General features: G+C 39.8%; 1 protein-coding gene across 7 annotated transcripts in view; it reads left to right on the forward strand.

Moving 5' to 3' along the window:
* Nucleotides 1-13,245, forward strand: part of JADE1 (jade family PHD finger 1) — an 81,144-nt gene that overhangs the window by 33,813 nt on the left and 34,086 nt on the right. For 4 of the 7 annotated variants that reach the window (XM_073341109.1, XM_073341110.1, XM_073341108.1 and 1 more), the window contains 3 exons: nucleotides 7,705-7,787; nucleotides 7,906-7,971; nucleotides 11,385-11,542. In XM_073341109.1, coding sequence (XP_073197210.1) covers nucleotides 7,705-7,787; nucleotides 7,906-7,971; nucleotides 11,385-11,542 — 307 coding nt within the window. Of the gene's footprint in view, nucleotides 1-1,990; nucleotides 2,123-5,170; nucleotides 5,450-7,704; nucleotides 7,788-7,905; nucleotides 7,972-11,384; nucleotides 11,543-13,245 lie in introns of those variants that run through there. The other 3 variants (XM_073341114.1, XM_073341111.1, XM_073341113.1) reach the window with 3 other exon arrangements.

Below are 13,245 nucleotides of genomic sequence, written 5' to 3' on the forward strand. Positions count from 1 at the left end.
CCAACAGCCACTGCTCTCCAGCCACCCAGCTCTGAAGGCAGTGCAGAAGAAAGGGTGGCAATACCGTCACCCCCTAAAATAACCTTGTGACTCCCCTGCAACTCCCTTTTTGGTCAGGACACCCAATTTGAGAAACACTGGTCTCCTCTTCTGAACCCTCTATAGTATAAGGTAAAAGCACACAAAAGACAACATTTCACGGGGGGAGACCAGATTTCACAGTCCGTGACGTGTTTTTCATGGCCGTGAATTTGGTAGGGCCCTGTTTATAAGAAATGGTATGTGGACTTATACGTGTGCAGCTGTTTTTACTAAGTACAATGGGGAAATTAGCCTCAGATACTCTACTGCTGTTTACTTTATGCCCTTCATGTTGGATTTTCATCCTGTAGTTTGACCATTGGCCAGTGAGATATGCCTGAAATAGGGCTTTACTGTGAAGAGTGGCAGCTCAGGCAGCAGACAGGGAGACTAAGCATTTCCTTTTACTTCTCAGGCTGCAGATCTTTCTGACAGAGTGTAGTGTTGGCAGCAGTGTCTACTCTACCTCAAAGCGAGTCTGGAAAGAGTATAAGCAGCTGGAAATGCCAGCACTTAGCAAAAACAGCAGCCAGGCAGGCATCCATGTCAGAAATGTTTTGCACCGTTATCCTGCTTGGTTTAGTGATTAGCAGAGTTGTATTTACAGTAGAAAAAGTGTGTTTAGACTCCCAGTGTTCTCAAGCTTTGAAGTGTTCAGAGTGTAGCAGCCTCTAGCTCTCTTGGGACACTGCTGGATGCCTTACAGGTGGTTTTACAACAGTGTTATGCATGATATACAGTATAACTGAATATCTTCATGCTGAGTGGAATATTGGTGGATGGGGAGAATTTGCTAAGGTTTTGGATGCGCTTTGGTAGCGCTAAGGACTTCTCTGTTTTAATGGGCTTTCTAAAATCAAAACATATTTTTGATTGGTAATTTCACAAATTGATATAGTTAGAGACAATTATTTTTTCTTTTCCTTTTACAAATTCTAGTTTTTTCACAAGTGTGAAACATAGGTCTCTTCTCTAATTTCTTGATCACAGTTTTCTTCTAATACTGAAGGAGCTGTATTTTTGTGATTTCATTAATAGTGTACAAGCAAAAAAAAAAAAAAGATATGGCTTTGGCTAATATCAGGCACGTAGTCTCCGCAGATAATATAGGAAAGTTGCTCTACTTACATCTTCCTATAAGTTTCATTCCTTGTCTCTCCAGTGCTGCGGTCTGCCAAAGTCTTGCTTCTCTTAACCAGAGACTGTCCATTTATTTTTAATTATGCCTAGTTAAATAAGTTTTTTGATGAGGGAAAACAAAATGCAGACTTGAAGTAAGGGGCTGATTTGCCTCTCATTGAAATAGTGGGATTTTGCATTGACATCAGTGGGAGTTGTTGGATCAGGCCCAAACAGACCGATATAACCCACTGTAACACCCACGAGGCATTTTTTTTGGTTTAAAAAAGGAGTTTTCTAGGGGTCTCTGTTCGCAGTAATGCCTGGATGATTTGTATGCTTAACTCTCAGTAGGTGTTAATGTTAGCTGAATACATACATCACCTGTTGATAGGAAGTATATAGGTCCCTTAAGAGTATATATTTATATCTGATTTTCTAATGCTGATTGGATTGTGTATTTTGGGTAATGTTTTGTTAGTTTTGAAGACTTAAAGTGTATCACTGTGATTTTATTTGTAGGTTAAATACAGTACTTTGATCAGACCATCCTCTCACTGCTCATAATAAAGTGTCATGGTCAGACATTAGTTATAAAGATTTCCTATTAACTTGTAAACCAGGCTTATGAAGGTGTATTTTAGGGTCAAGCTGCCCACGGAACAATTTGGCCCACTTGAAGAAGGAAAGAGATGTTAGGATGAAGGATTCCAATTTTCATTACTTCTCCATTGTTTCTATACCCAGGTTGATGCGCTGCAATGCCTGGTACACTTTGTGCTTTGAAGTTGTGCATTTCATATTCACAATAAAATGTGGATTTTGGCATGTACAACAACTCTGATGGAGTTACCGTTTGTCATCAATCTTCCATCTGTTATAGAATTAATTCATGTAGTACACAAGAAAAATTTTCCCCAAGGTAAATTGTTTAGTTAGGAATGTTTTATTTGTAAAACCCCCAGTGATGCAGACTTTTGATATCTCCATTTGATTGATTGATTTATTTATTTTTTTACGAAGACTGGAGTTTAACTGTAAAACATTGTCTTGATCTTTGATAGCTTGCCAGTCTCAATAACTGTCTTGTGCTTTTTTCTCTGAAACTGGGGAAACATGTGAATTACTGTTGGGAGAAGATTATTTTTTAGAAATACATTGGTGACATAGAAGTTGTGCAGCTTTAATGCTGAGGATTTGTTTTGTGTGAAAAATACCAAGAATCTCTCTAAAATACAGATTCGTGTGTTCTTAAGTTTATCTACAGCACATATGATACAAAAGTACCACATTGTTTTTAGACCTGCTCCAGTACTTTTATTTTAGCAATGACAGGTAGTCGCTTTCCTGTAGTCCAGGAATGTTCTTCAGTACATGTAATTGGACATAAAAATCAGGTAATTTATCAGTGAAATATCTGTAATTGCCTGTGAACTTTTTCTTTCAGTGATTATTCAGAGATCTCTCTGCTACCAAATTTCTACTAAAGGGTGGAAATGAAAAGTGATTTGCCTTTCATACTTCCTTCTTTTCCTTGTTGTAGTTTTCTTGGTTATTTCAATAATATTGTTCCTGGGTTACCCAAAGAATGAACAAATTTAACTAGTCAAACCCCCTTTGTTGAAATGCTGTGGCTGATCCTTGTTCCATTGAATCCAGTGATATCTTGCCATTGATTTAATTGGAAGTAGAATCAGATCTTTCCTTTTACATATTATTAGGACTAGTTATATTTAGTCCTGTTGTGTCACTTCTTTTGCTCCTTTAATTTGTTGCATTTGTGTTTCTAAATGATGTTATCTAAATCTGTTGATGTTTGCATCTGTTATGGTGCATGCTTAATAATTATTTTTATGTTTGTTTATTCATTAATTGGATGTTTTTCCCTGTTAAAATGAAACCTGTGCGAGGTTAACTTTAACTTGTTAACTACACTTGCCTGTCTTAATGGTCAGTAAAATCTTAATTCAGCCAGAAGTCCCCCCACGCTTATTGCATGGTTTTATAAACCGCCTGTTCTGTTGGCCAGAAAAAAAATCAGCAGACCCATTGGTACCTCTTATTAAAAGGTTACACTATATATTCATCAGCTAAAATGTAGGGTGTGGGAGGAAACCGTCACTCTTGAATTATGTAAGAAACTTCGTGCTGTCCTTCATTTTAGGAAGTGATTAGATTTTTGGGAGAAAATATCAACCACAGATATACTCGGTAGAGGTCTGCTCTAATTTGAATTATTCCTCCCAGAATGGCCAATCTTGTGTAAAGATTCTCTATTAACAGAAGCATGTAAGAGCAATTTAGGAAGTAGTATTAAGATTTAGGAAATGGTGATAGGATTTGAGTCTCCATGCAGCACTAAGAGGTCAGGTCAGTGGCATAGCTGTAATGTTCTGCACTCTTATGATTAACAGAATTACATTTAGGAGGATGTTTTGTTTTGTAGTGTCTGTTAGTAACAGAGCTGAGAAATACTTTGAATTAACCAAAAGGGTATTAATGAAACAAATGGAGACAGAAGATATGCCAACAATTATTTTTGTTCCCCACCTCCAGTAGCTTCCCAGGGACACACACATACAATCTGAAAAATCTATCCGTTAGCAGCTTGTTCAGAAAAAGTCACATGCTTGCTTACTGTCAACCTCCAATTGATATAAACGTATCACTAGAGCTGAATTAAAGCACATAGTTAAAAATCCAGAAGTATATCACATTGCTACTGTTTTAGTTTTGCCAGATGCATGTATCAGTTGTGAACAACCACAGAGGGAGAGGAATTATTTAAGCTCAGTGCCAACTTGGACACAAGAACAAATGGATATAAACTGGTCATCAGGAAGTTTAGACTTGAAATTAGACGAAGGTTTCTAACCGTCAGAAGAGTGAAGTTCTGGAACAGCCTTCCAAGGGGAGCAATGGGGGCAAAAGACATATCTGGCTTCAAGACTAAGCTTGATAAGTTTATGGAGGGGATAATATGATGGGATAGCCTAATTTTGGCAATTAATTGATCTTCGACTATTAGTGGTAGATATGCCCAATGGCCTGTGATGGGATGTTAGACGGGGTGGGATCTGAGTTACGACAGAGAATTCTTTCCTGGTTGTCTGGCTAGTGAGTCTTGTCCACCTGCTTGGGGTTTAGCTGATCACCATATTTGGGGTTGGGAGGGAACTTTCCTCCAGGGCAGATTGGCAGAGGCCTTGGGATTTTTTTGCCTTCCTCTGCAGCGTGGGACATGGGTCACTTGCTGGAGGATTCTCTGTACCTTGAAGTCTTTAAACCACGATTTGAGGACTTCAGTAGCTCAGACATAGGTTAGGTGTTTGTTACATGAGTGGGTGGGTGAGATTCTGTGGCCTGCTTTGTGCAGGAGGTCAGACTAGACGATCATAATGGTCCATTCTGACCTTAAAGTCTATGATTCTGTGAACTGTAACAAACTTCCAGTTACTAGCTGTGTTACTGGCAGAAACTACAGAATAAAACAACATCTTGTTAATGGAGTTTGTCATTCTGTACCTTGAATGCAAAAAACAAACAACCCCTCCCAATATGTAAGAAAAAACAGCAATCTTGTCCACCTATGAATTAGAAATCTCAGTTCTGCTAGATTGCTGCTGCAACAGCCTAATTAGCTAAATATTTCAATAGCTGTGGCTGTAGTTGATCAGACATGAATGTTTTTGAGATTGGAAAAATGTTAAGATCTGGACAACTAGGTGCAAAAGTGTGTGTGGCTGTGTAACTTAAGGGGCAAAGTCAATTGGAAAAGCATACTTCTCTGAATAATTTTTACTTACATGTTTAACAATAACATCTAAATACTATAATTGAAAGGAACTAAAGAAAAAAATAGTTTAATGTGAGTTTTTTTTTTCCATTAATTTGCTTTGTGCATTTGTCAGATCTTTGTGGTTGGTTTCACTATTTATCTTGGATAGCCAGTCAGAGTGAAATTCTCCACTGTGGTAAGGTCCAGCAGAAGACCAGTGCACCACTTAAGTTTCACTTAAGGTCTCAAAATAGGTTTTAAGGGAGACTTAAGTGTTACATTAACCTTGTGTTGACTTTCTGCACATAAATGAATCGCCCTTACTTACTTTCTTCTGTTTTGTGTCGATCTTTCACGCAGCACAAGGAAGAGAAAAACATTTTACAGTATCAAAATGTGATTATAAGACAAAACAAAACAACAATGGCAAGGAGGACTCAAGGTCAAATGAAGTACCTGCAATGACTTCAAGTATGTCTCTGTGGGTGCTTCACTGTATGAGCGTATGCACCTGTGCCCTCTTGACTGGAAATAATAAGTAGCAGCGTTTTCAGGTCCATGTCTGTGCAAAGCAGTGCCCGTGCTCCCAAGTGAGGGCATATAAAGAGACAGGGACCCCAAAATTATTAGCTTTTACATTGAATGTGTCCCTTTATATCTCTCTTTTCTGATGGGATTATCCTAAAGGTTAGGATTTCTATCCAGTTGCTACACACACTGACTTAACTTGTGCCACTGTGAACATTCCATGTACCATCCATTGTGTACCACTCTGTAACAGAGCATTTTTTTAACCAGACTCACAAATGTGTTACTACCTGAAGATAGTGGGATGCCAAATGTTGTAAAATTATATCTTAGAGGATGCTTCTGTCCAGCAACTATGTATTACCTCTTTTGAGTGACAGTCTTGTGAAGTAAGTTTACATTGAAAATAATTTTTTGTGCTCCCAGTAGAGGGAGGATTGAAGACTTGTTCTTATTCAGTGTTCATTGCCATATTACTTGCATACTACTGCAGGTTTCTGTTGAGTGATGTGAGGCAATACTGCTCTCATGGTCCGCAGCTGAAGCCTACAAATTGCTCCCAGCACTTACTAGCCGAGACAGCAAAGAACTGAGTATTAACCTTAAGGCTATTGTGCCAACCCTGCTTTGTTTGTTAATGTTTAAGGCTCAGAGCTGTGTAATCTTTGCAGTGTTATCTCTGATTATGTGGACACTCTGATCTCCCCATTACATCCTCTATGTCAACTTCTGTGCTTCATTTTCCAGTCTTCCCTCCTCCTTTGTTAACCACCATCATGCTAATGTGTTGTCTCTTCCTTTCACCATTGTCATATAGTTTGACGTGAGTAACATTTGTCTACCTTGTCATGCCAATAAATGTTGTTTGATTAAATTAAATTGATCAGCACAAGGAATATTTCCCAGGGAATGCCTTACTACTAAATTATGAACTAGCAATCAGCTGAGCCCTCAAGGGTTAGCACATTGTTGTTAATGTAGCCTCACACTCTACAAGGCCGCATGAATGGAGGGAGGGGAGACAGCATGGCAGACAGACACACACACCCTGTGTGTGGGGGAGAGAGATGCGCATTGTCCCTTTAAGTACACTGACCTGACTCTAAGTACATTGCCTTTAAAATGTTGAGACAGCAGCTGTGGTCTCTCTCTGTCCTGAGCCCTGACCTGTCCCCACCCTGCTCTATATGGAGAAGGGGTAGGCGGGGGGCGGGGGACACCCTGATATTAGGCCCCTCCTCCCCCCACCCCTGCACAGCAAGCAGGAGGCTCCCAGGAGCAGCTCCAAGGCAGAGGGCAGGAGCAGCACACGGCAGTGGGGGGAGGCACAGCTGAACTGCCGGCATTTGATAGCCTGATGGGCAGCTGCTCCACGGGGGAACTTAGGGGAGCGGGGAGCTGACGGGGGCTGCCGATCCACCCTGGTTCCAAGCCCCACACCAGTTAGCTGCAACGGGCTGCTCTTCCTGCAAGCAGTGGACAAAGTAGGCAGCTGCCAAACAGCGTTATAAGGGAGCATTGCACAACTTTAAACGAGCATGTTCCCTAATTGATCAGCAACGTAACAATGAAACAACATTAACTTAACAGGAATGACTTTGAGGAGTTACTGTATAAAAAACCCCATGACCATGCTCGGTAATTTCCTCATGCCAGGAGACAGACAGACATCATATAGTCTTATGGTTCCTGGGTGTGGAATGGCTTTCTGTTTCACCTTGAAAAGAAGTCCATCCTAAGAGAAATCATGGGGACAAAGTATGTTCTGCTGGGACATCAGTACATTAGCTTTGAAGATTTCATCTCAGGCTATCCACAGATCTCCCAGATAGTTTTTAATCCTAAGGAAGTGATTTGTGTTTGGATCAGTATTGCTCAAATAAAGAACTGTTGTGCCATAGATTTTCTAATATGATGCCTATAAAAGTGTCATTTTTGCAAAGTCAATAAATGTAGCTGTCGGGATAAAAAAAATTCATGGAAGTGATCACAGAAGTGCTAGACTGAGCCAGCAGTTTTCCCCTGCTTGTTCATTATGAAATAGTCTTTTTGAGATGTGTGATAAAAGGCTGAATCTTGCTCTACTTAGTCAAGTAGTATCATTGAAGTCAACTGGCCTACTTGTGTGAACAGTGTGAGCAAAGTCCTTTTCTGACTGATGAAAGCACTCTTTTCAGTTGATCATTTTTATCCCATAGGCTTGTCCACCTGGTCCCAGCATTCCAGATCGCGACACCGGAGGAATTCATGCTCCAGACATGAAGACCGAAAACCTTCTGAGGTATTTCTGGAATTGTACTTGCACTTTGCTACCTCTGTCTAGTAAAACACACACGTGCCTTGTTAAAGAATAGATTTCTTCCTAATCATATTTTCTTTCCTTTTCTGCTCCATCTCAGCTGGCACCCAGCAACCTTTCCTCTGGCCGGGAGTTCAGCTGCTACCACAGTCACTGCCAGCACCAAGTTAGTTTTTAGCCATGAATACTGGGCTAGTTTGGCACCAGCCCAGCATAGCTCTGAAATTTCTTTCTTTCTTTCTTTCTTTCTTTCTTTCTTTCTTTCTTTCTTTCTTTCTTTCTTTCTTTCTTTCTTTCTTTCTTTCTTTCTTTCTTTCTTTCTTTCTTTCTTTCTTTCTTTCTTTCTTTCTTTCTTTCTTTCTTTCTTTCTTTCTTTCTTTCTTTCAGTGGTTTGGGTTATTTGTTCTTGATTTATGGTGAACAGTAAAAGTTTATTTTTAGTAGTTTCATAGCCTTTATTTGGCCTTAATTAATAGTTTTTATTTGTTAACAGACTTGTCAAACCAGACATCTGTCTCTTTTAAGCTTCATCTGCAGTGCTTTGAGGAATTCAAATCAAGGAAGGAAATGTAAATCAATTTGGACTTTTTGGGTGGGTCAGTTGTAGGCACCAAATGTATATGACCCACTGCAGATGCCCTTGCCTGAACTGGTCTGAGACAGTCATTAGACCTCCGACTGCACTGTGGCTGAAAACCAGGTATTAGCTTCAGAAGGTGAAATTTCTTGGGTTCAGTCATTTTCACTGTGTCAGAGTATTTTAAATGCTGCAGGTCTGATGTTGGGGGAGAGGCATATTTAGCTAGATTTCATGATGACAGTATACTTCCTTCGCCCCGGGGATAATCAATTTTTCATGGGGGTATTATGTACGCAAGAGAGCCACTTGACCATCAAGTAAATGACCAGAGATAACTTTTCAAACCCTGATCTTGTCTTTCTTGGCCCAGTCTTATTTTGTGGTGATTCTTTCTCCCCGCCGCCACACACACATTAACCTGTGGCTCTTCCAATATTCTGTTTTTTCCTCCCTTTGCCTTTCTTCTAAGTCTGAGAGGTTTTTCTCCTACTTCCCCCAAGCTCCTGTTTGTTCTTATTTCTTGTATTGTCTCTGTGTGCGACAGCATGCTATGCTGATGCCAGTGTGCCAGCAGATAAGTGGCACTCACTAAACTCACAGGGTGAAATCCTTGCCTCATTTGAAGTCAATGGCAGAACTCCCATTGACTTCAGCAAGGCCAGGATTTCACCCTCTCTCTATCTCTGAAGTGCTGCATGCCAGTTCTTCAGAGATAATAATTTTGTAAACTTCTTTTGGCTCCAGGCACCTTGATTGCATCAGAAATTAGCAGAACAGCAAGGACAGTGACACAAGGCAGAGAGTCTTGGAAAGGATTTTCTTGATGGTCAAGTATTCCATTAACAACTTCTTGTGAGGTAGCCAAAATAACTAGCCACAAGCTATCAGACTGAAAAATTTTCATATATTGTTTTTTACTCAAATCACTAGAAGTCTAAAACCCTATGGCTGGCTCTGCTAGTTTACTGGGAGAGCAAGTTTGTTTTGTGGATTCTGTTTCATTTCTTGATTGCAACCTCACAGGACTGATAGTTTAGATTTTTTTAAAAACCATTTTATTGTATTACATTACCTATATTCACCCTTTTCTTCTTTTCTTGATAAACTTACAAATTAATACTTAATTGTAGTGGGATTTATTCTTACAAAAATGTAGACTTGCACCTGAAATTCAAAAAATGTCATCACTGGGTGTAAACAGTTTTGAAGAATAAAAATAAGTTACACTTGGATGTTCCCCAATGAGAAATCCAGGGCAAAACAGAGAGAATGAGAGAGTGGGGGAAAAAACATTTGGGCATATCATGTGGCCAAGCTTTTTATACTGTACTTTACTGTAGAGATTTTTTTTACTAATGATCAGACTAATGATTGGTTCCCTAAAACATGTAAAAAAATTATAGATGATTTATTGTAATTTGAAGTGTTTTAATGGCGTATGAAAGAAGGCACTATCCCCAGGGATTTATTTATGATTTGTGTCAACCACAATGGATGCACATACCTTACAGATTTGTGCTTTATCCACAGCCAGACACAACTGTTGTCAGATACTAACTCAAAACAGCCAATATAGAAGTTGGATTAGGGATTCAGCACAAGAGTAGCTGTAAATCTGAAGTAAAGTAAAGTAAATTTGCATCATTAGCAATGTTTGGAGAGTCTAGGAACAGTGTCTTGCCTTCGTGAAAATCTGCCTGAAACTTCATAACTATACAGAATGGAGCTGGATATGTGCCTTGCTGATTATACCTGCCATAAACTGATGAGTTTGCATATGAACTTTTCTTGTGGTTTTCCTGGCTGGTGCTGGATGGGCTGATTCCCTTGTTCTGTTTGGCAAAGGGCTTGGTTTACAATCTTACATTTTAGTTTTCATTGCTTGTTTGCTTTAAAACCCTGTTGCACATCCGTTCCTTTGTATGTGGCATTAATTAGTTAATGTATGTAAAGAGCTACTGAGATGAAAAGGGTGAAGTATTAGTTATTACTGTTATGTAGCAGTTTTGGTTGGGGGGAAAAGGGGCAGGGAATGCTGGAAGATGTGTAGGCAGGTGCTGTCTTGCTATTCTCATGCCTGTGATATCACCCTTCAGTTTCTGCTTCACTGAGAGGCAGTAGCAAACCAGGCAGAATGGAGCTGCCATAGCAGCAGCACGGCATACTCCTCACAAGGGTGAATCCATTTTTATTTCCTCCTATGGCTTGTTAAAGACCGCATCCCTGCTTGTTTATGGCAGATAACCCAAAACTTGCCAGACATTCTGCAGGTTTTAGAGGCTGATGCCTTGAAAAGGCAAAGTGGAATTGTGTGTGTTAAAGTGCAGATGGTAGATGAGCGAACGCTAGTGCTGAATGTGGAGATGCCCCAAGAGATCTAGTCTGAAGCTCATTTTAGTTGATCTTTAAGGTAATTTAAAAAAACACAACAATTCAAGACTAGCTGCCGTGCTTAGAATTTGCTATTGCAGCTGGTCACGTTACGGTCATACCTTGTTTACGATCACAGAGGCGTTTTAGAATTCTTTTAGATTAGTCAGGGATCTCGTAAACTGAAAAACACAGGGCTTAGTCCTGGTCCTATTTAAGTCAGTGGGAGTATTGGTACAGTGCTCACATGGAACCGGATTGGGTCCATTGTTATTAGTGGGTAATGCTACAGTTTTGGTGCCTGATCGTGAGAAGCTTTGAGCACCCGCAATTCTCATAAACTTTAGAGGGACTTACAGGCATGGGGCACCACTCAGGCTTATGCTTCTTTCACAGTGTGAACATTAGAAATCATAGAGCCGTCAGCCTTATGTCTTTTGTATCAATGTCCACTTCTCTCTACCCCCTGATGTGAAGTTAAATGGCTGTCCTGTAATAGTCTGTTAGTTTGTGTTGGTACAGTGACCTTCTTATGCACTGCTCCATGGTTACCCTGGAGCTGTGAATCATAGAGTGTAAATATCAAATGTCAGTGTCTCTGTTCTTTCTCTTGGTTGGTTTCTTCACAGGTGTTCAGAACGGACTTGATCACTGCCATGAAGCTACCCGACTCCTACCAACTGAACCCTGATGAGTACTATGTGCTGGCAGACCCCTGGAGGCAGGAGTGGGAAAAGGGAGTTCAGGTGCCAGTTAGCCCGGGGGCCATCCCCGAACCAGTAGCCAGGTATAGTTTGGAGAAATATAAACAAACATATATATGCTTGGGCCACCAGTAATACATCTGGCTGCCTAGGCTGTAAATTAATATGTAACTATCTAGTTAGAAATGGCCTGATTTTCAGAGGTTGTGAACAAATCCTTTGCCTCCTATTGAAATCAGTGGGCATTGCAGGTGTTCAGCATTATTGAAAATCTTGCCACTTCTTTTTAGTGAATATGAATATAGAAGCCAAATTTAAATTACAGACCTTGGAGAAAACTGCTGGTTTTAATTTGGTTTTATGAAATTTTCTAACCTTTTTCTGTTTACTCATAATTTAAATTTAGCTTGCTGTACAACACCGCAACTAGATTAAAAAAACTCTCAAATGATTCAGAGCCATCAGGTTGGGCACATAGTTAAGGTACATAAATGTGAATGCTCACATTTGTTACTGTAATTACCATAATCTTCCTTCTCTTTGTTACACTTCCATCTTGTGTCTTGTTTCAAATGAGACTGTATGCTCCTTGGGGCAGGGATCTGTTGCAAACATTTATATTTATTATGTAAGGTAACTTCATTGTACTTAGTCAGAACGATTCATTAAGGCATGTAAATATGGTTGTTGTTTGTATTGTGGCAGTGCCTACAGGCCCTAGTCATGGAACGGGAGCCATTGTGCTAGGCATAGTACGCACTCGCAACAAAAAGATGATCCTTACCAAGAAGAGTTTTCACTGTTCAATAGCTTAATTGGATGAATTCTGTGAGAAGATAAAATAGGGGTGTGGGAAAAAGCAAGAACTGTCACATATCATTGTTTTTTTTTTAAGAAGAATACATTCTGAACCCAAACTCAATATTGCAGAATTTTTGGTCATGGACTACGTATGTATATACGTTTATTTGGTAGTCAAAGTTGATACACATGCCTGTTCATCATTAGCCTATTGCAATAACCCACATTGGAGTGTCCATTAGCAGTCTGTTTGTCATGCCTGGGGTGTGTTGAGAGGCATGAGGCTGTAGGCCAAGTGTCTGTAACCACATAAAAAGTGCACCCATAGCTTATTAATGAAGGGCTTATTACAGGTAGAGCCTGGCTGCTTAATGTAAAAAAAAATTTTTTTTAAACAGTTTTGGGAGGGTTTATGTAATGTGTCCTTCCACTGTGAAAAGTAGTTGATAGTAAAAGAATAGGAGAACTTACCCTGTTAGGTATGTATACGAATAACAAGAATATCCACAGTTACTTTAGATTGGATAAAATTTTTATAAGGGTCATAAACCCTTATGTTTCAGGACATGAACTAACCACTTACTGCCTGAGTCAGGAAGAAACTTTCCCCCTGGGTAAGTTAGTGCATAATTGTCTATACTGGGTTTTTAAACTAACATCTGTTGGAGACAGGATACTGTGCTATTGATCTGAGTTGGTTTGGCAGTCTCCGTGTTGTTAGAAAATAGTAGGGAAAATGTTTCTTCTGCTGTTTTGAGTATATTTGTTAAATTATTATTTTTGATAGCTATTTTATGTTAAGGTGCCGGTCTCCTGACTCTTTGGGTTGTTTCTCACTCTTCCTACTTCCCAGGAGTCCGGCTTCCCTTTCAGTAGCAAGCTGTAGCCCAGCTCACTTACTGTTATAAAAACTAAATAGAGAATAGCAGCTGGCTCCCTCTTTAGTTTTTATAATAGGAAGTGAGACTTGGCAGTGGCCCGGAGC

The sequence above is a fragment of the Lepidochelys kempii genome, chromosome 4, assembly GCF_965140265.1.
Source record: "Lepidochelys kempii isolate rLepKem1 chromosome 4, rLepKem1.hap2, whole genome shotgun sequence".
In the NCBI taxonomy this organism is placed as follows: domain Eukaryota; kingdom Metazoa; phylum Chordata; order Testudines; family Cheloniidae; genus Lepidochelys; species Lepidochelys kempii.